Raw genomic sequence first — 25850 nt, 5'->3', positions numbered from 1 at the left:
TTCCAAGGAAAAGAGAGGCTGCAGCACAACAAGGAAAAGCAAGAACTACCCAAGACACCGAGCTGGAGTCTGCACAATCAAAGGCCACAACTTAAAATTCTCCCTGTTGCCTGAGCTTTTAATCTCTTCTCCTCTTGCCAGTTTGGGCAGAGAGAAGAAAAACTTCATCTTTCATTTTGAAGTATGAACTTGTGACTGTTTTAAAGGATAGCTTTACAAGCAAAAGAGTAACAAGTTCATTGTACAACCATTCTTTAAAACAGATTGATGTAAATTTATCATTAAGGTCAACTGAAACGTACAATTGGCCACCAGTTCTGGATTAGATATCTGGAGATGCATTACAGAGACATAGGCACAGAAACAATCCTATCTTAGACTGGATCAAATAAGCCTGAATGCAACACAGAATCAGTCTCATCCATCCATAAGCTTGGTAAAGCAAGACAGGAACTTATTCTATTTGTAGAAACAAAATAATTACTCCATAGACCTTCCTACAACTGCTAACGCAGTTCCAATCTCCTTTTGCAGGCAGGGAAGAAGTGTTGGGGTTTACACATTCACAATCTTGTGACTATTTTCTCTAGCTGTGGATTGATATCTAAGATGTTCTGGGTTCAGAAATTAAACAAGTTACAGCAAGAGCAGAATTGTTAAAGAAAAGCCTAAATTTACTATAAATAAGCTTGATAATTACCATGAAAGGAACCAACAGAAAAATGTACTAGCAAGAAGAGGGAAGAGGACAGGGAACACTCCTCATCACCCAAGAAGGAATGATAAGAACGAGGACACATTGCTAGAAAAGCTGACTGAATTCTTATTGCTCCTTTGCTTTTATTTTCATTAAAGAAGATAACAACAGGCAAGTATTGTCAATGTTGATCAATGATGAACTGCTTTAAAGCACAGGAGGTAAAATAGAACAGAGGAAGCACAAATAATTCAAGATATTGCCTCAGAAACACTGACATGACAGGAAATTATTTCTGAGAAATATTAAGAGGAGATTCAGGAGTATGGACTTCCTGCAAAGAAGAAGCGCTGATGTTAAGGGCTGGTGGGATGGAAATTCTAGGCACCAATTTACTTTACCTGCTAAAACAGTAGAACAATTTTTAAAGCATTCTTCAGTATAAATATAGAGCATTGTAAATAGAGGACAGCATGGATTTACCAAAATAAATTTACTGACTTAGGGTAATGCTGCTACAGATTTCTTTGCAAGGAGATAAACTGTACCTTCTTGATACAGCCTGCTGTAAAGACAGGGCAGAACTGTACTGCACAAGGTGGGGGCATCAAGCAATAGTCCAGATCCCAGCTGTACAAGAGCTGTTAAGCTAAATATTATGCAATTTACTGCAAAATCTTGCTCCCTCCCACCTGCCAGCAGTTCTGCTGGTTGCTGGGCAGTGAGCAAGGAGGTTCACTGTCCTCAGTGTCCAGCTGCTGGTGAAAGTCAGAATTTGCGCTATGCACATACTTTCTTGAAGTTTTGTCAGTCATTTGATACATCACTACCAGGCAAAGAGGACCAAAATAAAACATGTACATGCTAGATATGCTGAGAATGCAAAGCACTTGAAAATAATAATCTGCCATTGACATTTATAAATTATATTTTCCGTGTCAGAGAAAGAGAAAAAATTTCTTTAGTAGAAATACTTGATTATTATGACTGATTGCTGTCCGATACAAATCATTTTGATTCTTAAATAACTCAGGACTGTAGTATGAAACATATGCATACTAATATGAGACGATGAGTATTTAAATGGCCCCCAAAAAATCCAAAGGAGATTTAACACTTAGGGGTCAAGAATAGGCAGTCAGAAATTCTTGACTAAAACCAAATGAGATTTATTGTGATAGGTCCAGTGCCGAGTTACTGTTCAAGCTTAAATAACTAAAGGTTTAAACAAATAATTGAAGGTCATAATAGTAAATATAATTATAAAATACATTATAAAGTGGCATACAATATATTAACATAATAATAAATATGTGTTTTAATGTAATTGAATCACAAATAATCATTTATTATTAATATTATCCAGAAAAAATTCTGAGAAATCAAAAATACCAGTTCATTCAGCTGGGAATATTTTCTTTGAAATTCCTCTATTTGATTATTTTGAGCACAAATCCATCAGAAATTGTTAAACACAGTTTCAGATCAAAAGAACACTGCAACCAAGTACTACTGCCTAATACCCACCAAAATAATGTTGTGGATGGACTCAGTTTTCCAAGAGAAGCAAGAGCATGTTGGGCTCTCTTGGTTCTGGCCAAAGAAAAGAGAAAGACAAATACAGTTCTAAAGGGAATTTGAAAATAAAAAAGAAAGTGTCTTAGATGGGAAAAGGAAAAATAAAGGTTTCAAATGCTTAAGTCTACAATCACATTGGCTCTTCTTTCTGGGCTTTCTGCTCTCTGGGTAGACTGGAAACACTTAAATTTGGGCAGTAAGAAAAGCCCTAGATACAGTCACTCATTAAAGATCAGGAGAAAAAATCATAATGAAATCTAACAGATTTACAGCTGAATGTTCCAAAAGATAGGAGTACAAGTTTGCAAGATAAATGTTCTTCAGTGAAAACTGTAACAAGTGGGAAATTTCATGTTATTACGAAGAAGCATTCTTTTTCCATGAATAGTCTTTTAAATGTTTTTTTTTGAAAGAAAATAGAAGCAGAATTTACTTGGTGAAATTTAAATAAAAACCAATTTGGGAGCTAAGGAAATAAAATGGAAAATTCAGATTTCTTGGAAAAATTTAATGGCTTAATCCTGATTTTACTGAGCTGCTAGATTTTATGTAGCAGACAAAAGGCATAGTATAAAGAATATTTTGCAATTCTATTCTATCTATATAAAATAAAGCATATTATTTTGAGAAAGAATAATAGAATGTTAAAAATAATATATTGATATTCTAGAGAGAATTTGTGAATAGAGCAATAAAAGGCCCAGACAGTATGAGAACAGACTGAAAGAGATCAGTGGGGAATGTATGTTAATACAGAAAGGTCATGAAAGGGAAAAAAACAGCATTTTATTTTCTTTAGATAGGATTTAGTGGATTAAAATAAGGAGACAATATTAAGGTCACAAATCTCAAAAGGATTCAGAAGTATCTAATAGCCGAGCTGAAATAAAACAATAGACAACTTCTGTAAGGCCACTTTTATGTTGTGCAAAGATTCAGCATTTTGGGTCCAGAACATACACATGCCACATTCCCATTTGGCTTGACTCCCTGCAGCGGTCCTAGTATTCTCCTGTTCCTCCCTTTTCCCAGGTTTTCAATGATATTTTACTGCCTTTCACCATTCACTCATGTACTAAGACTTCTGAGCTATCATGTTTTAAGCTATTCTAATGGACAGTTATCTGTGCCAGGAGACTTAGCCCTTCCTCCAAGCACTCTTGGCCTCATGACTGAGGCCTACGAACTGCCCACAACACAGGATATGGTTTCTGTGCCACTCCTTAGCTATTTACAAATTGATACATTCTGTGATTATGTTTAGAGAGTGTTTTGATTAAGTTTTGCAGTAATTTCAAGAATATTTCATAGGCATTCAGGACTTACCGGCACAAAGCCTTCTGAGTGGAATAAATGAATTCACATTTTCCATGTATACAGTAGCCATTAAAACTTTCTGAACAAGGTATGTGGTTTCCAATGTAAATGTCTTCTCTTTGATCACTAGCATCTTAAAAAGAAATATACATATTTACAATATTTATAAAAAAACTCAACTAAGAATAGCATATTTTTAAAAACTTGTAGTGGAGAGGGGAATACAGAAAAATAAAGCAAATGCATAAGGATGAAGCTTCAGAGATGCCTATAGAAAGTTGCTAGGATGTAGTGCACTGAAAACTTTCTTTGGAGACATCTAAACATGCTTTTTTGTCAATTTTGTTGAAAGGGGAAAAGTCTTCATGACACAGAATCAACCTGATGCAGAAAGATCAGCAGAAGTTTTGTCAGTGGCATTGTAGCAAAGGGCTAACACATGGATACATAAAGTTCCCTCCAGCATTTTAGGAGAGGAAAAAAACCTGAAGGGTCAAGAAGGAGGTAAACCACATTTTATGATTACTGGATAGAGAACAATGCGATAAAGCCCTGATCTGACTGATCTCACCAGTCAGTATGAGAGAGAGGTGGAACTACTGGAGAGAGTCCAGCATAGGGCTACGAAGATGATCAGAGGACTGCAGCATCTACCCTATAAGGAAAGATTGCGAGAGCTGGGCCTCTTTAGCCTGAAGAGAAGACTGAGGGGGGGATCTTATCAATGTGTACAAGTATCTGAAGGGAGGGTGTCAAGGGGATGGGGACAAACTCTTTTCAGTTGTCCCATGTAACAGGACAAGAGGCAACAGGCACAAAAAAAAAGAACCACCTGAATGTGAGTAGGAATTTCTTGCCTGTGAGAGTGATGGAGCACTGGAACAGGTTGCCCATAGAGGTAGTGGAGTCTCCTTTTCTGGAGATATTCAAAGCCCGCCTGGGTGCAACCCTGTCTAACATGCTCTAGGTGACTCTGCTTGAGCAGGGGTGTTGGACTAGGTGATCTCCAGAGGTCTCTTCCAACCTTACCAATTCTGCAATTCTATGATTTTACAACTGAAATCAAACATATTAAAATAGCTACCCTAGAAAAACATTTTGCTGGAAAATTCCATGTATTGAAGTTAGCCTAATATATCAATTCCGCTGGCAGGCAGTCCCCCATGCCCCACGATGTTGTATATCTACTACATTACTAAAACTAACAAAAGTTTTGTACATTTTCAACCATTCTTTCCCCTAAATTATTCTGTAATAAAGTCCTAAACACAGGAGTTTGTATTTGGGTTCTGAACTTCTCTAAAGTGCAGGGATCTAGAAATGTGTATGCTGTGCTGAATTTGTGGAATTATGTTCATTTCCATGGCAACAGACTACAGCGTCTCAAATACAAGATGATAATGAACTGCAGATGCAAAGGAAAAGATGACTGTGGAAAAGAAAACTCTTGTACAACTGCAGATATTTGAAATAACACCAGAAAGGAAAGAGAATGTCTTTATACAACAAAAAACAGCTTGTTGCTGTTTTAAGTTTTCCCTGAACACCTTCTGTTATATTTCCTGATTTGTTCCAAGAAAAATACATATTCTAAATGTTACAGGTTTTAGATATCAGGAAGCCTGTTGGTTCAAGCTATGCTTGCTAAAGACTTGCTATATTGGAAGAACATTGCCCAAAATGGACACATACTTTAGAAATTGGCCTAATGGAATCAACTATGTTATAGTATGTTTAAGAGGAGAAAACTGGAGACTAGTCACCCTAAACTCATTACCTTCCTTTTCCTCCAAGCAGTTAACTACTGTCATATCCAGTCTCAATTCAAAGCTATGTACAATTACATTAGTCTGTTTAGATAAGTGCATCATCATGCTTTTACTATATATACTGATATAGAATGTGAGGCCTAATGAAAGACGCAATCCCTGCAAAGAGGGCTGCGTAGCCAGCCACCCAAAAGAAGGGCCAAAACTTTGTATTAAACAAAGAATGGTTGTTAAACACAGAAGATTCCTAGTGTAAAATAGACTTTTACTCATATAATGATGAGAACCAATTTTTAATCTGAGAGGCTGGCCAGACTACTTCAGAGCTTCAAAGTAAAAGATTTTACTGGTATAGGAGACTTGAAATATTAATGGAATATAAAAGTATAGCTACTTCTCCAAAAAGAAGAGGCAGGTACAGAATGAGAAATCCTGATGCCCATTGTGACGAGACAAAAACAGCAAGTTAGCTGAATACGGGAAGAGAGACCTTTCCGGCGCAATTTTAGGTAGAAGGAGACTCATAATTATGAGTCTAAAGGCTAAAATATTTTATATGTTCAGCAAACAGGGTTTATCACAGAGTAATGCACAAGATCTTAAAGCAAAAGCAAACAGAGAAGTGTGAACTGCTAATTCATCCTGGAAGAAGGAATCATTTAAATTAGTTGACTGTAGACTCTCACTATCTAAAAAGCCTTGACTAATGATAAACCAAAAAAAATCTAAACTTATTTTACATGAGACATACTGCCTTAACATACAGTATTTGCCTTATTTGAAACTGCATGTACCTCTGAATGCACAAGCAATACACATTAATAATAATTATAATAATAATAGTATACACTGCTTTTTCCACTACCTAGCTGTCAAGGGCAATTTCTATGCAATAAAGGAAAGGCTGTAACTTCTTTGGAATAGGAACCAAAAGCAGTGTTTCATTACATAACACAACAATGTGTAGATTCCACTTGGTGCCTCTTATGCCCTTCTCATATAAGTTATCATTAAATCATTTCCATTAGTACCTCTTAAAGAGTGAAAATAAGGGAACCTGTGAAAAGGAAAAATATATAGAGCCTTTCGGCAAAGAATGGGTTTTCAAGAAGTGTACACTGGGAGGCCACAGGAGTGCCAAACAGCATCATGACAGAAAAAAAATAGAAGAGTAGTGCTAACAAAGAATATGCTCCTCTTTGGGAGAGAAGAGGAGGAAAGGTTAACAGCTATGGAGACGCGCTTTTTGCTTTGAGTGATACCTTTCTTGTTTCGGAAAGATAGAAGTGTTTTGTCCTGGTCAGCAACACTTCGAATGCCAGCAATAAAACGCAGAAAGGTATGTGTTCTGAAAATGCACTTAACACACGTGAGGCACTCTCTCTAATTTCATTTAAGCTAAGTATTTAGTTCATATAGCTAACACATTTCAATCAATGTGATTCAGTATGTTCATTTCTACAGAACATTTTAAAACCATCTAACAGATTCTGCCAGTTTTTTTCTTAAGTGGTCAGAAAAGACTGGTCGCGGGGGGTGGGGGGGCTTATGTTGTTTCAGCAAGAATATGGTGGCTTGGTGACAATAAAGGCATTGTCACAGCCACTGGGCACATTCCACTCTTGTGACAGATGAGCAGAGGGTGAGCAGCTGAGCAGCGTTAAGGAATACAGCAGGCACAACTCACAAAATACTCTTATCTCCTTGCCAGCCTTGCAAGGAAAGTGCTGCAAGAATGAACCTGTTCTTTCTGTCTGCCTTGGTTACAGAAATCAAAGTTCTAGGGCAGAGGAGAAGGCATGTATGTGCTCTATTTTGTCATCTTGTAAAACTGTAACCTGACAGCATGATGACAGTACAATACCTTTCACCTCTGGCCGATACTGCATTCCATCATCTTTCTTTCCAACTGCACTTGTGTCATCTGTTTCTGGATAATAAACACATGCATGGAGAGCTATCAGGAAAGGCTTATTTCCAGACCACTACATATATGTTATTGAAACGTCAGAGAAGAAAGAATTTAAAGTATTTTAATGACAGTATAACTGGTCACATTCCCACATTGCTCCTCTTGTACAAGCAGGTCTGTACAGGCAGTAACATCAGCATCTACTGCAGTAAGGGGCACACTCCAAAGTGTAGGTTTTGAACAGAAATATCTTTTGTGATATGGGCCTAGACAGTCACTGTTTTTTTTTTTTTTTTTCCTATGAGAAGGTCCTAAATTCAGTTCATCTTGGCTTGGTTCAATTCAAGACCCCAAAACTGAACAGTCGTGCACATAATTAACAATACATGTGGGAGTAACCAAATTGTTTCAGTGACCTATTCCAAAAGCTGGAAAACGAGGCGTATAAATACTTGCACTGTTGGCCCCAAGTTTACTTACCTTGGAAGCATATTTTATGGCTCACATCAGCAATAGTGAACATTTTCCACATACTAGTATTCCTTTTTCTGTCCCACTTCTAACTACTCCCTCATATAAGACCTGGTGTGCTATTGCTTATATTCTCCTAAGAACTTTTGCTGTTTTTCCAGGTAACAGCAGCCAGAAAAAGCTAATGTAAACAGGCCACATCCAAATCATTACATGGAATTCAGGAACTCAAAAGTCTCCCTAAGTGGGAAAACAAAATATAGGCAGAGAATTCACTGATAACTAGATAAGTAACTTCTAATTAAAAATGGAAAAGAGAAGGCTCTATTGAGCCTTTTTTGTCAGAATTTACATTTATAAGAAAAATAAAATCAAACCTACCTGAGCAGTGTCCAAGATGTCTTATGTCAATCTGTTCTTGTCTCAGACATGATGCTTCTCTAACAAAGCATGGATTGTTATAGGAACTACCATCAGAAGCACATACAGGATTAAAACTGTATCCACTGCAATCTATATTACATACACACCTGTTAATTAAAGCATATAACAAATCAAACTTGACATCCAGCAAACGAAAAATAGGTAATGTTGAGTCCTGAGTAAACTGTCTCATATACTAACACCAGTTTTCTTTACACTGGAGAAAACCATGTTGCATGTAGATACCAAAGAATTCACTGACATCTCAGATTTCCAGGTAGAATTTACAGAAGTATAATAGATACTTCAGTGTGCGTTCTAATAATTCACTGATGTTTCTTTTAGTTTTACTATGATATGAATCTCTTTGATTAACACCTGAGAATGCTAACAACGCTAGGAAGATATATCACATTAATAAAACAATTTAATGTGTTGTCTATTCTCAAGTGTGAACAAAATCATATATTCTACTTTTTGTGGGGGTCAGGATCCCTGAGTTAAAAAAAAAAAAAAAAAAAAAAAAAAAGGAACTCATTTCTGTTAAGTACTACAAAGTCTTTTTTATTTCTAGAGGCTGAACAGAATCAATATGCTTAGTCAACTGTGTTATTTTAACAAGACTTTCATTCATGCCTTTGAAAGTTAACAGCGAGTTTATTGTGATATATTGAAAACAGGATTATGCAATCTGAATTATTTCATATAGCATCCAATTAACACTTCTGTCATTTCAGACACAGTGTTTTTCATATAGTTTGTAACTAGGGACCATAAAATGAAAGGGGAGGGCAAAAAGAAGACCTATCCCATAGATGGTTCCTAACAACCCAAAGATAGCTCAGCCAGAGATTTAGAGAAGACTACGACACACCACCCTTTGGTTAGATAATTCCATTACCCCAGCAAAAAGCCCTGAAATTTGACATGTGTGAATGGCATAGGAGCACTTTCCAGTTCAGAAGCTTGTTTATTTCAGTCAATATTCTAATTTTTAACTGAACTTGTTTTTTTAGAGGAAAGTTTCGCTGTGCATTTCGAAGTACTCTGCAAACCAGCCATTCTCTGCCTCTGATGGGGAGAAGTAAGGAGTTCCAACTGCAGAAAGGGAACGAGAGCACCTGTTAGAGCTCTCCACCTTGCCCCTTCTGCATGCTATGAGAGCCAGGAAAGGTTGCACTGCATCTTCTCAAGAAGTGAAGTAAGCACATATATCTCTTACCTCAAGAAGCTGCTTTCTTCTTCATGCCAGGAAGCCCACATATAGAGCACATGTTAGGAAGCCATAGAGTGGCTGTTAGGAACTGCCACTAGCTTAATCTTGAATCATTCTAGTAAGATATGGGATGAAAAAACCCAAACTACTAACTTGCAGGATCTTTATGTTCCTTCCAGATGTTTCAGATACAAGTAAATAAGATACAAGTTGATATATGTGTGCCTCAAGTTGGTAACAATAGAACTAAATTCTGTGCTGCAAAAATACTGAAGATGGCCAGAGTGCACTGAAATCAGTACGCTTTGCTTCATACAGTCGTGAAAGGGTCACTGCCTCTGATTTCATCTGCTTAGTAATTAGAGGTTTGGCTGATGCCTGCGTTCTAGGAGAAGTTAGGTAATAAAAAACAATTTGACTTCTAATTTTCCTAGGTGAAATTAAGTCAGATGATACTCAGCTCATGTAACAGAGCACCTAAATCTTCCTGTGATCCTTGTGCTGAAAGACTTCAATGCCTTCTAAGTTTCTCGAATAAAAGCAGATATTTGGAGTTTTACTCTGAACCTTTTTTCTTATTTCTCCTGCCATTTTCTCCCCCTCTCTTTCACTGAGCATCTTTTGTTATCTAATTAACAAATTACTTGTGGCCTTGAAAATACTGCTTTTCCCAGCAGTGTTTCATGCCCATGGACTTCAGAATATTGCTACACTAAAGAACATCTTCAGCAAACTGGTTTTGAAGTGCATCTGCTGAAGTTAAAAACTGGCCCAGTTAAGAGTCTCTACATATCTTAGGGACCTACCTCAAAGTATTCCTTAGGTCACTAAATATCAACATGATGAACCTAGAATAATTTGCTTACTGAACCATAAACCAAGGAAAGGAAGCACCTCTCTGTTTACATACTCCCACATAATTTTAAACCTAATAAGGGGCTTATTAGGATTAAACCTAATATATACAAATATGCATCCAAAAGGCCCACAATACGTCAGTTTTATACACACATTAACACGAACTGCTAAGAACACTCTAGTTCTCAACAGCCCCCTGGCTATTTGCTTACTAATACCTTTACTTGTTCTTAGCACAAAGCAATCATTGCTGCATGCATGTGCCTAGGCTTGTCAAATTCAAGCACATTTATTCCTATTTCCAGACAATTTCCATACCCAAGCAACCCTAATTTGGTCTGTCATAATCCAAGGTCCACAGTATCATAATTAATGTTGCTTTTTTGTCATTTCAGTGACTTTTGAAAGTATTTCTGTCTTTCTTGTGGTGTCACTACAGTCAGAGTTGAAACTGCTTGGAGGATTTTTGTTTTACATTGTCATTCTTTGTCATGTTCAGATTTAATAACTAACATCAAATACTTTCTTAGGATTGCAAAATGCCTGTTTTGAAACAGCTGCAAATTTCTGACTATGCTGACACCTAGGTTATTGCTTCTTTAACTCTAGCCATCTAGCTTATGTACAAAAAATTCTCTTTATTACTTAAAATTTTGCATATAAATATAGGAAAAGAAAAAAAAAGCAAGATGAAATCTTGTGACATTTCCATGAGGAATAAGATGGTTTGAAGCAACTGAAGCACACTTACCAGCTACAATGGTTTACAGTTGCTTTGTCTTGTTCAAGCAGAACAGAGCTGGTGTTTGTCATAGGTGAAATAGCTAAATGATACCTGTAGTGGACCTTAATACTGAGATTTACTGACGGTTACAAGCATACCAAATCTCCAGCTGGTTTGACAGACCCTGCCCAACTGGTAGACTTATGTTTTTCTGCTCACAGGTGTAAGGGTTACAGGCAAACTAATCTCCAGTGAGGCCCTCACTCGCAAGATAGACTCCAATCAGTTGGCAGGCCATGTGCCTGATGCCCACAAGCATGTTGGTGGTCAGTATTATAACGCAGCACACTGACCCAACACACTCCTGCAGGAGGGCCCTCCTTAACACAGATTCACAGGATGGTTGAGGTTGGAAGGGATCTTTAGAGATTCTCCAGCCAAACTCCTCCTGTTCAAGCACAGTCACTAGGGCACATTGCTCAGAACAATGTCCCATCAGGTTTTGAATATCTCTAAGGATGGATACCCTGCAACTTCTCTGGGTAACCCTGTTCCAATGATCAGTCAACCTCACAGTATAAAAGCTTTTCCTTATGTTCAGACAGAACTTTCTGTGTTTCTGTTTGTGCCTGTTGTTTCTCATCCTGTCACTGGCACCACTGAAAAGAGTCTAGTCCTGTCCTCTTTACACCCTGCCTTCAGATATCAAAATGCATTTGTAAGATCCACCTCAGTCTTTTCTTCTCCAGCCTGCAGAATCCCCGTACTCTCAGCCTTTACTTCTATGAGAGATGCTCACAGAATCACAGGATCACAAAATCCACAATGGTTGAGATTGGAAGGGGCCTCTGCAGATCATCTAGTCCAACCCCCCTACTCAAACAGGTCAGCTCGAGCACATTGCCCAAAATTATGTCCAGACGGCTTTTGAGGAAGCTGATCTCTGAGGAAGGATACTTCACAACAGTGCTCAGTCATCACCATAGTAAAGAAGTTTTTTGTCATATTCAGACAGAACTTCCTGTGTTTCAGTTAGTGTCTCTTGCCTCTCATCTTATTGCTGGGCAACACTGAGAAAAGTCTGGCCCCATCTTCTTTACACCCTCCCTTCAGGTACTTAGACTCACTGAAGAGATTCTCCCTCTATCTTCTCTTCTGCAGGCTGAACAGACCCAGCTCTCTCAGCCGTTCCTCACAGGGGAGCTGCTCCAGTCCCTTCATCATCTTAGTAGCCCTACACTGGACTCTCTCCAGTAGCTCCATGTCTCTTGTGTATTGGAGAGACCAGAACTGGACACATTACTCCAGATTTGGCCTCATCAGGGCACAGTAAATGGTAAGGATCACCTCCGTCAACCTGCTAGCAGTGCTCTTCCTAATGCACCTCAGAATACCATTGGTCTTCTTGGCCACAAGTGCACATTGCAAACTCATGGTCAACTTGGTCAATCAAGACTCCCAAGTCCTTCTCCACAGACTTGCTTTCCCACAGGTCAGCCTCCAGGCTGTACTAGTTCCAGTTCCTTAAACATCTTAGTATCCCTTCACTGGAGCTGCTCCTGTAGCTCTGCCTCTCTCTCATACTCCACTGAGGCTGTGATCTCAGGGTTCAATAAACAATTTCAGTACTCTACTTTAGACACCATTTTCTGTCATGGGTGAGACAGTAACACTCCCATCCCCCAGGGTGTTATCAAAATTTATAACAAGCCCATACTATATGCAGCTAGCAAGTAACAGATTCCACCCGAGAGCGCAAAAGTTTGATTTTGGACATTCACCCACATACACATATGCACTTATCTGCTTGCTGACTGTTATTTTTCATAATTTAAGCTACTTCTTTGCTTAGTGATGTAAAATAGTAAGATTGGCCTTCACCTTTCAATTCTATTACTAGTGTAAATATTTTGACAGAGTTTGTAAAAAAAAACACTTTAACTATACTGCAGGATGTTGATCTTGACTCATGTACTTAAGAAAATTGAGATTATTATGCTTCATTATGCTTCATTATTCTAAGATAAAAGCCTGAAGCCTTTCAGAGGACTGAAAAGTAAGTTGAGAATATGGCTGTTGATGAGCAAGATGATGTGAGGGTAAGAGGATCTCTGAGGATTCAGTAGGGTGCCAGGGAGAAAGTCAGGAACATATATGTATTCAGAGGAGCTCTGGCTTAGGGAGAACAGGTCTGGGAATCAGGTGGAGATCTGGAGTTGTGAGTCTGCTCATTACATGCCTCCTTGTCTCTAGTAAGCATTGGAGCAACACAGGTGAGGTGGGAGTGCATAGGAAAAGGAAAAGGAGGAGGTAGAAGTCTAATGAGAAATTTTTAAAACTTTTGATACTGACTTTCATAGCCTAAACTCTTCTCTGCCTCCATGATGCTGCCTTTTGCATACAAGCAGCCTCCTCTGTTATACTTCTCCCCTTTGCTACTACGCCTTGTATGAGTGTAGTAGCCCAAACTCACATCCACATGAACTCCTATCCTGGGGACTCAGCTTCAGGAACTAAAACTATTCAGGAAATAAATAAAGCCAGTTTTCATGAAAGTGCTGAACAATCCCTGGACACTATGTGGTATGGGGAATAAAAGGAAAGTATCCAGTGTGAGGCAATCAGTTGTTTCCTCAGAGCTAAGACTTTCTGGAATTTTTGCAAGTTGAGTGAAGAAAGTTTACCCAATGATTCATTTGTTATGCTAAGAACAGGACTCAATAAAAAGAAATTACGAAGGTAGCCCTATCTCTGACAGGAGCCAGTGCTGAAGCAGCTAATTTTTTTTTGCTACCTAGGCAGGAAAGGCTAATTATGAGACAGTAGCAATGAAATGTGGATAGTCCTGCTCTCACTAGAAAACATGAAACATAGATTTTTTTAAAACGTTTAGTGTTTGTGAAGGAAGGTAGAATTTTAGGAAAGTGAACCATTGCTGTGATGCTGTACTTCAAAAAATTAAAACTGGCATTTGACTTCATTAAAGAGGACAGACTCACAGCCACAAACTGAAACCAAAGAAGAGCTCAAGAAAGTGTTGGAAGACCCCAGGTGATCTCATTATTAAATGTTGAAAATAAGCAACACCCTGAAGTCAGAGCGCTACAGAGGCTAGACAAGAGTTTGATAGTGCAAAGATGGCAGAAAATCCAACCTTCTCAGGGGAAGCCTCCAAATTAGTGATAAAGTCATACTGAAATCAAAGCCCAAGACTAGTAACAACAGCTCATGGAACTGCATGCATGCTGCAGACAACAGAAGCCAAGGCAGGACTCCAAGTATGGGATATGACACTGCAGAAAACGTTAGTGAGCTAAAAGTTTGGGTTCAAAGAGAAGAAATCTTAATGTGGACTGTGTTTTCCAGGCAAAAGAATTTGTATGAGGCATCACAAAGTGTGGGCTTTTTTTCTGCACAGTTGCTTGAAATTGGACACAGAATAAAATTCCCATGTTGTCATTTGTTCCCTGGTGAACAAGGATATAGAGAAGGCAGAGTTACTGAATGCCTTCTTTGCTTCAGTCTTCACTGCTAACGGCAGCCCCCAGGAATCCCAGAGCCTGGACATGAGGGAGAAAGTCTGGAGAAGAGAAGACTTTCCTTTGGTTGAGGAGGAGAGGATTAGAGATCTTCCGGGCAAGCCTGACATTCACAAATCCATGGGCCTGGATGAGATGCACCCATGGGTACTGAGGGAGCTGGCAGATGTTGCCAAGTCACTCTTCATCATCTTTGAAAGGTCCTGGAGAACTGGAGAGGTGCCTGAAGACTGGAAGAAAGCCAATGTCACTCCAGTCTTCAAAAAGGGGCAAGAAGGAGGACCCAGGCAACTATAGGCCAGTCAGTCTCACCTCCATCCCTGGAAAGGTGATAAAACAGCTCATTCTGGATATCATCTCCAGGCATAGGGAGGACAAGAAGGTGATCAGGAGGAGTCAGCATGCATTTACCAAGTCACCAAGGGGGAATCCTGCTTAACCAATCTGATAGCCTTCTGTGATGGAATGACTGGCTGGGGAGACGAGGGGAGAGCAGTGGACATTGTGTACCTTGACTTCAGCAAGGCTTTTGACACTGTCTCCCATAACATCCTCCTAGATAAGCTCAGGAAGTGTGGGTTAGAGGAGTGGGCAGTGAGGTGGATTGAGAACTGGCTGAAAGGCGGAGCTCAAAGGTTGTCATCAGTGGCACGGAGTCTAGTTGGAGGCCTGTGGATAGTGGAGTCCCCCAGGGCTCAGTATTGGGTCCCATCCTGTTCAACGTTTTCATCAATGACCTGAATGAAGGGACAGAGTGCCTCCTCAGCAAGTTTGCTGATGATAACAAGCTGGGAGGAGTGGCTGATACACCCGAGGGCTGTGCTGCCATTCAGAGAGACAGACCTGGACAGGCTGGAGAGCTGGGTGGAGAGGAACCTCATGAGGTTCAACAGGGCAAGTGCAGAGTCCTGCACCTAGGGAGAAATATCCCCGTGCAGCAGTACAAAATGGAGGCTGACCTTCTGAAGAGCAGCTCTGCAGGCAATGCTGATGGACAACAAATTGACCATGAGCCAGCAATGTGCCCTGGTGGCCAAGAAGGCCAATGGTATCCTGGAGTGCATTAGGAAGAGTGTTGCCAGTAGGTTGAGGGAGATCCTGCCCCTCTACTCAGCCCTGATGAGGCCTCTTCTGGAGTACTGTGTCCAGTTCTGAGCTGCCCAGTACAAGAGGGACATGGAGCTACTGGAGAGACTCCAGCTATGAAGATGATCAGAGGGCTGGAGCATCTGCCCTATGAGGAATGGCTGCCAAAGCTGGGCCTCTTCAGCCTGGTGAAGAGAAGACTGAGGGAGGATCTTATCAATGTGTACAAGTATATGAAGGGAGGGTGTCAAGGGGATGGGGCTAAACTCTTTTTCAGTTATCTCATATGACAGGACAAGAGGCAATGGGCACAAACTGAACCACAGGAAGTTCAGCCTGATTATAAAGAACTTCTTTACTAGGAGAGTGATAGAGCACTGGCACAGGTTGCCCAGAGAGGTTGTGGAGTCTCCTTCTCTGGAGATACTCAAAACCCACCTGGACGCAATCTTGTTCAACGTGCTCTAGGTTACGCTGCTTGAGCAGAGAGGCTGGACTAGATGATCTGCAGAGGTCCCTTCCAACCTCTACCGTTCTGTAATTCTGAGATTTTATTTCTTTAAATGTGAAATATCTTTCACATTTCACAGTACAGAAAAAGTGACCAACTCAGGTCCCCAGTTCAACTTAATGTTTAGATGTGCAGAAGTAAGAGAACTTGGAGGGAAGAGATAATCTCGGTATTGTAGTTCTTTTATTTTGCATTTTGATCTCTTTTGTTCCCAGAGTAAAGTAGAAGTTCTTCAGTGAAAAATATTTGACCGAGATTCTTTAATGTTCCTTTTTGTTGCTTTCTCCTTATACCTTACATAACTGAACAATGTTTGCTCTTTCTGGCACATATCGAATATATGATTTTTGGACAGCATTGAAACTTCAATTAGTAAGAGTAAACATTATTGTCATGCAGATGACTATGTACTTTTCTTGGTTTCCTTTATTGTTCACCAATATTTTTAAGTGAAACTTACTACTTACCCAACATTTTCTGCATCTTCATCACACTCAGCTCTGTATTTGCAAACTCCACATTTTGAATGCTTCCTCTGAACTTCTGTTCCAGATCCTTCATACTCTAAACAGAATGAGGCATTTTTAATAGAAAGCAGGACTTTTAGGTGAGTTCTGTTTTTGCTTACCTAAATCCACTTGCCTTGCTATTGACAACTTGAAGTTACCCTATACGTACACTGAAGCTATTGTATTCACTTGTACTCCCTCTTTCAAATTGGGCAGTGAAAAAGCAATCACCCCAAAAAGCAAGATTGCATCACCAATTAACTGTTCCTTTTTTTGTTATTTTAGTGATAACTTGTTGTTTTAGTGATGTTTATTTTTTCTGCCCCACCCTAGACAAACATTTAAATTTAATTGACACTGATAACATATAAACTCTGTGCCTTTTAATATCCTTGATCATTAAGAAGGGATTTGAATGCTATTTTAGTTGAGAACCTTTAATAACAGATATACTTATGTAAGATTACCTGTTACATTTTTTCCCTTTCTGTTTCTGATGATTGGATTAGACTGTGCTCCTTTCTCATACACGCTGTTGCATATTTTCTACGTTGTACTAATTAGTTGTACAGGACTATGAAAAGGCCTTGAGAGTCATCTTAACAAGAAACTAAATAGAAATACTATGATGTCCTCTAAAAGATAAAATGAATATCTCAAATACACTGGTCCTAAAAACATCTGCATTGCTCTTACTGTTGACTTCAAACTTGATGACCAAAACTGTTCATTGTGTAACAGAGAAATATGAATTCAGTGAAGTTTAATGTAGAACAACCAAAAATTGAGAAATTAATACTGAACAGTTAGGAAATATACAGCAGAACATGGCAGTACTCTGATAACGTTAGTTTCCCCCAGTTAGGCTTATATATTACTGAAGAATATCAAGCAAAACAAGAAAAAAGAGTTTTTTTCTTTACTTTTTTTCCCTAGATTCACAATAAACAGTAACATATCTATAAAGATGTTAATATTTTTCAGAGCCACAAATATCATGTTATAAGTAGAATGTAAAATAGAGTGAATTATGACATTAAATATAATTTATTGCATTGCTTAAAGTTGCTGTATACCACTTCATCCCTTACCTAAGATTCTTCTCGCTGAGAACTAAAATCTCAATAGTAAAGACATATACAAAAATAAATTTCAAACATTAAAGCTCATATTCCTTTTAAGTAAACTTCATAGTTTATGTTTAATTTTCGTAGGATTGGTAATGGTGAGTAAAATTTCCTTGAACTGAAAAAAACACACTTTAAAATCAAACATTTTGAAATGTTACATAGGAAGCATTAGAGTAAAAAATTATGTGTAGCGATGATTTATACTACAAATAAGGCTTAATAGCAACTTTATATTTTTAAAGAGGATAAATCAGATTAAATGATTTAGTTTAGTTTAACTAGAATTAATCTCCCATATTTTTGATTTAAACAAAGCAATAATGGTGATAAAGACATTTGAAAAGAAGGAAGAGACCCACAGAAATTTCCAATAGGAGTCAGGAACAGTTTAACCTATTACAGTTATTACACAAATATTACAGCATCATTTTAGTGTAAAGCTTTCTACTCAAGGCTGTCACATGCACACAACACTAAGTAAAATAAAGCAGTTCTGTGTGCTATAGCAACAGGAGGTCAAACACCACCAAGCAAAAAGAGTTAGGGTTCTTAAATGTAAATAGAAGAAAGGAATCCACAACAGTTCTTCCTAATTTTCTCATATCTTGGTTGAAGGGAATCTCTCCCTCCTACATGTGGCTGAGTTTACACAGAGGCTAATGTAGGTGATCCTTTATCAAATTAACTTCTATTTGAAACACAGTATGCATTTTTTTAAAGATTAACACATATCCAAACTTCATTACAAAATTTCCAATGCAGAAATCCCTTCACTCTCTTTATTAAGGTGCAGTAGTGGTCACTTTCACTTATCTTTAAAGATATGTGTCTTCTTTCTCATTCGATTTCTTTTTCTTTGTTTGAGATACCACACACTTATGCCTGTGCTTGCCATACTAGAGCATCCTTTAAAATCAGATTTCACTTCTCCACGCCAATATCTACATGCAAGAAAGAGACCCCTTAAAGTTTGATAAAGGTAAAGGAATGGCACTGTTTGTCTTTTCCCCATGGCATTTCCATATCTCTAACTGTTCTCATAACCTTTTAATCCCTTGCCTAAAATATTAAGACCCTCCTGCAGTTATGGATGCAAGAACTGAATGCACTATTCCATAAACAGCCGCTCAACAAGGCCAAAAATAGTCCATGATATTCTTCAGTTTAAACATTCAATAACCTTATTATTTTTGATCATTCTTCTGCACTGAAAGCTCACATGCACTTTATTATTCACCTTATTTCCCAACAAGGTCTTTTCAGAACCATCAATCTGTAGGAGAGAGGCTGACATACAGTAAGAATGGTCTATATTTTGGGCTTTCTACATATAACTATAGACATTATCCACCTCTTACACACTGGACATTAAAATCCTGATTGTTTATGTATATCACTAGCTCAGTGATCTGTCCTCTGGCTTCCAATGTGCAAACTTGATCACTACTGAGTGAAAGGGGGCTGGAGGCCAAGAATAGTTCTGAGAAACACAATCATTTTCTAATGGTTCCTTTACATTTCATGACCCACTCATTGTTTGGTAAATTTTTCCACACATTATAGGTGCACCATGCAGATTTTGTGTCCTCTAATTATTTAGATGTATATGAGACTTCGACTTTGACTGAGAAAAGTAATGTTTTTGTGGTAGTACACTTAAATAAAATGTTCTGTTGTACAAACTTCTTTGTTGAAAAAATAAGTTAAAAAAGACCACCTCAATACAGATTTTCCATGAATCCATGATGAAAGATATTAAAAATTTTCCCCTCCTTTAGTTCTGTATTCAATTGATTCCTTCATCTTCTATTCCACTGTTTTGCTTCTGACAGATACTGATGTTGAAAGGCTATAGCTCTTCAGGTCACCACATTTATCTTTTTTTCAAAATGTGTGTGCATCACTTCTCATTGTTCCAAGACTTATATTGAGGAAAAAAAACAAAATCAACATTAGGAGTCCAAAGAATTCTTTGCCACTCATTTTTAAAGCTTTCAGATGCAAACAATCAATGTTCGATTTTTTCTAATCAAAAGATACAGAACTTCTTTCTCTATCTTTTAAAATTAGATTTTTTTTTTTAAGAAAGTGGGACCTTTCTTCTTTATTATGACTTGCCAGGCCCTCTTTATATATAATTATTTATTTGTATTTTATTGTATTTATATATAATAAATATGATCAAGTTAAAATCACTGGCACCTCAGGTACTACCAGCATACATCTATCAGGATGAAGTGTAATACAGATGAATGTGTATTAGTGCAACATTTCCAAGTTAGATAATAGTGATCTATAATTTTTAGACATTTCTTTCATTACTAGTTGCATGACATTTTAGCACTAGTAGCATGACATAGTGTATAACATAGATTGAAATCCTCCAAGAAAATGCACCTTTTCCCACCCATATACAGTAGATAAATATTGTTTTTCAGCCTGAATTGGTAGCAGACTTTCTCAGTACCTCATTTTCATGCTGTTAGAATAAGTTTACTCATTAACATTGGAGACCATTAGTTTCTCTTTTGCAAATGTCTCTGAATAATGCTTCTTTTGACAAACTGCCCCTTCCTCCATCTTTTTTTCCATTTGATTGTTCCTAAATAGTTTATAACCATTAATTCTAATATTCCTATCAATCAATTCTTCCCAGTAGGCTTCAGTAACACAAGTTAGATCAAATTATATTCCTAGGTGAGTAATTCACGTTCTTCCTGTTTATTATGCAGGCTCCTAATGTTGATGTACAGATGATTGCAGAATTTATTTTGCTCACTTCCTATAGTATTTTGATTAATTCTATTCTTGAGATCATAATTTCATGTTGAGTGAAAGCTTATTTTCCCTCTCTTTCCAGCTTCCTTTCCTGTTTCAGGGCAGTGTTTCATTAACGCTCTGTCCAAGAAAAATGAGGCATAAGGATGCGATTTGCAACTCCCAGTTGTCTCTCTGAACTGTGCTGTTCCCCCACACTTCTCCTGTTTATTCTTCTACAGAAGATGGCTAGCTATATCTTAAGACATGTAAGGTAAGAACCTGCAAATGGACAGTTGGTCTAGAGTATCTGGACAGGAATACATTGCTTTCCTTGGAAACTCACTTGTGTGTTCCTACAACTGTAATATGTCTATGGTTCTGCTGAGGGTTTTCAATCAAATCTGAAGCAAAAATGTCAGCCAGTGTTAAGGTGACGTTTCGTCTGCCCCATGCCATGGCCTGGAAAGGGAGCTCCACTACATATGTATGAATACATATATACGTGTATATATATGTATATATTTATGTATATATGTATGTCATTGTTGCAGTGAAACAAAGGGAGCTTGCAAGGAGTAAAGATTCTCCCTTGTCCAGGAAAGCCCCTCTGATAACCAGTTCCTATCTCTTTAGGGAGTACAGTGATTCTTATTGATGTGCTGTCTCTCTAATCTCAAAAAGATCTGGGAAAAATAGGAAGGGCAACAGGAAATCCTCTTTTGCACACTAAAGTGCAGAAGAAAAACACATGGTCAGGCTGATTCTCTTAGCATTGAAAATTCCTCTCAAAATACCACAGTATCAGTAATTAGAGTCTTAAGTTAACTGAACAATTTATTGACTTATCCTCTCTTCCATTAATTTTTAGGGCAACATTAGTTGCCCTAAACATGCTAGTTAAGATGGGAGTTCATTTCTGTAATTTAAAATAACACTGCAAATTTGCTCTTCTGTTTGTAAGGATATAGTTAAAGCAAGTGCAAAAACTACTTTTATCTATCAAAAATTTTTGACGAGCAGTCTCTTGATAAATCTAGACCATGTTGCTGGATCTTATGCAAAAGCAACATTTACCACCACGGACAGCCCTGTTATCTATCAAACCACCAAGCTGGCTTAGGAGCAAAACCTAGCTTGGTAGTCCAAAGATCTTATGCCTTGCTGAAAGAAGCTTTCCCTGTGCAGATATACAACAGCTGTTAAGCAAGCTCTAGTAAGAATACCAGCCTTTTGAGTTTGATTTGGCAAGAATCTGCATTACAGGTTGAATACAAGGATGCCAGCTGTGTTTAGGACTGGGGTGCCTGGAAATGGGGAGTTCAAACTTTGGTATCCCAATTGGAACACAGGTCAGGCAATGATACAGTATGTGTTACACAGTGGTTATTTTAATGAGTGTGCGTGCTATTTTAAGCAAAGGAGTTGAGGACATGTACTACATGACTACCATTGTTAGGTGTGTTACACTTGTGGCAACTATAACTTGTATTTTGCTTCTCTGCATGACACCATTGATCATGGCACGGAAAGTTAGCATATTGGAACAGCTGGATTAACTTTTACAGTGCTGTGATGCGGCCACTAGAGGTGCATCTAGGATTCTTTCAGATTCCAAGGTTAGTTGTACTGAACTCAAGAGATCATCATTTGTCAAGTGTGAGAATTTATTAGAGCCAAGAGGTTACAATAAAGCTAACAGTATAGTAAAACTAGAAATAGAACTGAATATATACCTATATATATATGTGTGTGTACATATCAGAGCTCTACAGTTCAGTATGTACAGTACGGTACAACTGCCCTTGTCCTTTCCTTTAGCACCACCCTGCCAGTATAGTTTGCCCTGGTTTCTATAACAATGGGTGCACTGTACAGCAACTGCTCTTGTCCTTTATGGGGCCACCCCTTTGGTATAGTTTTTCCCAGATTCTAAAGCAAATGGTGCACAGTACAGCAACTGTTCTAATCCATTATAGGCCTCCTCTCCAGTCAAAATTTCCCTGGTTTCTCCTCAACATGCTGGTGACATCATGGGCATTCCTGCTGATGAGTGGTCCTTGGGTCTCCAGGCCAGCTGACTGTGGGTCTGAGTGCACAAATGTATGTGGCTTACTCCCTTTTTATACCCAGTTAGAACAATGCCAGCCAACAGCTATATAAAAGCTATATGGCTATAGTCAATAACAGAGTGCAAATTAGCAGGGGATCTTGTACTCAGACCACAGCACTGCTCAGAGGTTAACAACGTGCCCATTAGCAGGTCATTCTATGGGGAATGGCTCCACAGCACTGAGATGTCTATGGTGCGGGTCTGCAGTGTCACTTCTCCTTTGTCTGGACTTGTCAATCATAGGACCCTTTGACGGTGTGCCCCCAGGCTACAGCAACTCCACAATGTAGTGACTCTGGCTATGGTGCACCTGGGGTTTGTTAAAGCTTGGGGAACACCCTAGAACAAACCCCTCTTCTATGGGCTGCACCATCCAGAGTCTCACACTTGCCTGTGTGGCACCTGTCACCTACAAGACTGTGGCTGGAGAACATTTATTCTCACTTACTTCATTGTTCTGCTTCAAATACAGCTAACACCTCTTTATCCAAAGGAAGACTAAATAGCTTCATGATAGCCATTAAGAAAATTACATATGACTAGATGATGGTGGAAAATGGAAAGGACAGAAAAGTCACCACACACCAATGGAGTTGCACCACAATTTCAAGAATGTGGCAGATGTGTTTATGCAAGCCCTGTTATTGGCCATATAAGGAGGACAGGCCTCATTTCCTACCACCTTGCATAAGAGGCAAGAAGAATCTGTCTTCCTGTGCCTCTGACTCCAGCATCCTTTGAGCAAACACTAGCACTCCTGAAAATATTGCTTAGAGCAAGTTTTCATCAACAGAAGACCTGAACATTCAGGCCCTTTGCTTCTCTTTCCCTGAACCTCAGCTAAAAATGTAGTACTTCTTGTAAGATTCAGTTTGGTGTTCATTTACAAAGAGTAGGATCTTAAAAGAAAAATAGGGCTATCTGAAGTTCAAAAGATACTTAGTGACAAAAAATATGATGAAATCGCCACTTAAATCTTTCTAAATCACTCAGGATTATATAAACATGCTAAAAGACATGATTTTATCTCCTATCCAGGATGTTAATCACCATCCAGCTTCTACAGTCATTTTAAAATACATTAAAATAAACCAGTAGCATTATCACAAATTAAAATTTAAAAATCATACAAGGTTCTAAACTGTGTATTTATATCACCCTGCCTGTGTGACAATTATGGATAAGTGTTGTCCCCAGTGGGGGGAAGTAACAGATGGCAGCCTACTAAAAAGCACATACTATATATCAATGTATTAATTACTAAATGCATTCTGCTAGACTTTCATACCTTCATCACAAGATATGTTAGCTGTTAAATTTCAAAGGGATTAGGAATTCAAAAAAATTTGTTTTAATAATAATTAACTTAGATATATGTATTACAGGCATGTTATTTCCTATTTAAAGCTTACCAGTACATCTTTTTTAATATCATAAGTGCATTTTGCTTAGGCAAGCAGAAACAGTATAATCAAAGAAATAAAAAAAATCATTTCATGAATGAGTAGGATATTAGAAATCTTATCCTTTGCAAGTCTACTACCAGACTACAAAATCTTTCTCTTCTGGGTCAATTTGGTTGGAAATTTGTTACTATTTATTAACTGTTTGATGGCATATGGAACATGTGATGACGATTTTCAACACACCCTCGCAAAAGCCTAACCGTATCACAAAGTCAACATTGCAGCTGACATTTGCTGGCAGTATCAAATAAAGAAAATAAGGACTTACTGGTGTAGGAAGAAAAAGGGTCATTGCATAGAGAGAAACAGAACAGACTGCTCAGAAGTACACATCTAACAAAGATGAAAACCTTATTTTTTCTGAGTTACCAGATCTTCTTTAAAAGTTATTGCACTGTGTTTCTATGCCAGATGGTAGGTACTACCAACAGAAACCCTACAGATAAGCCCTACAGATGAAAGCGAATTATCTTTGTCATCTATACCTTTGACAAAGGTGAAACAGTTGCATTTCCAAAAACTTCTCTTCAACAATCAATGTTCAATCTGCAGTGGACCAAAATTTCTTCTGGAAGTGTAACACAATCGTAAATCCAAGCAGAATTTGAAATAATGGCCCCAATTTCTCTTTCAGTTACCTCACAATTAGTAGGGTAACGTAATGTTGGGATCTTTTTAAAAATATTAACAAGGACAATGTAATTAAATCAAAACGGAGGTTTTCTAAACATCAAGGCAACTTCAGCCAAATGATAAGGCTCCTATGTAGCTGCGAGAGTTGGGTGCCAGGTTTTTGCGTACCAAAAGAGCAAGAAGATCAGTAAGATGACTGCTTCTTTTTGGACTTTCTCTGCTAATATAAAAATTGTACACTTGAGAAAAACATTTTTTTACATAGAAAGTATCTCGAATAAAAAATGGTTAAAGCACATCCTTAGTCACATTCACACAAACATACTGAAGCTAATCTTCCTAAAGCTACTTCACTGGGTTCACATACATTTTTTTTATGGGGTAACATGGCACCTTCCCTCAGAAATGGGAATTTTAAAGGGAAAATGCATGTTAGAACAAAGAAAATGTGACATGCAAGTTAGCAAACCACTTCCTTTATGTACATGTGAATTTGAGATTGTGACTTCTCTTTTAACAGTTCTACCTCAAACATTAGCGAATCACAGTTTAAACAAAGCGGAACAGGAATGATTTTTATGTTGCATTCTTCAGACCAGGGAAATTGCAGAATGATTCATATAAGATTATACAAAGAAGGCCATATCTTAAATGCAAACCTACAGGAACCCACAATTATCAGTTGTGGTTTCAGTTAAGCAACTTTTTAGGGCTGAGTCCCACTTTTTAACATTGCTTTTTGTAGAGGTGAAATATAATAGTTAAGTAATGAGGCCTTTGAAACTGTTCTAATTTCCGAATTAACAATCCATAATCTTATTAGAAGTAGCCTCAGGATACACACTGCCACAAGTGATCAAAAGCTTAGTTTCATAAGTGCAAATTTTATTGTGACAATTGAAGGTTCAGATTCTGGAATGAGCAAAATGAATGATTTTATTGCAACTTTTACAAATACTATGCTGTCAGAGCACAGAAAATGGAAATTGCATCACTCTTAAAAATCATATTCCTGTCATTTCATTCAGGCATACAGAAAAAAATGCTCCCACTCTTACTTCTTTGCCAAAAACATAACATTTTTGTAACAATAAACGTGATTCAGTGGATAATCTGGATCAGTAGCTCCATTGTCATTAGC

At 38.1% G+C, this 25850-nt stretch overlaps 1 protein-coding gene across 1 annotated transcript in view; it reads right to left on the bottom strand.

The window, feature by feature from the left end:
- TMEFF1 (transmembrane protein with EGF like and two follistatin like domains 1) overlaps positions 1 to 25850 on the bottom strand; it is a 110616-nt gene that overhangs the window by 2422 nt on the left and 82344 nt on the right. The window contains exons 5-8 of the mRNA XM_062567959.1: positions 16569 to 16665; positions 8126 to 8274; positions 7226 to 7291; positions 3602 to 3725 (exon numbers count right to left, since the gene is read on the bottom strand). Of these exons, the coding sequence (XP_062423943.1) occupies positions 3602 to 3725; positions 7226 to 7291; positions 8126 to 8274; positions 16569 to 16665 (436 nt within the window). The remainder of the gene's footprint in view (positions 1 to 3601; positions 3726 to 7225; positions 7292 to 8125; positions 8275 to 16568; positions 16666 to 25850) is intronic.

Source organism: Rhea pennata, chromosome 2 (genome assembly GCF_028389875.1).
Source record: "Rhea pennata isolate bPtePen1 chromosome 2, bPtePen1.pri, whole genome shotgun sequence".
Classification (NCBI taxonomy): domain Eukaryota; kingdom Metazoa; phylum Chordata; class Aves; order Rheiformes; family Rheidae; genus Rhea; species Rhea pennata.
This window is presented reverse-complemented; position numbering and strand designations above follow the sequence as displayed.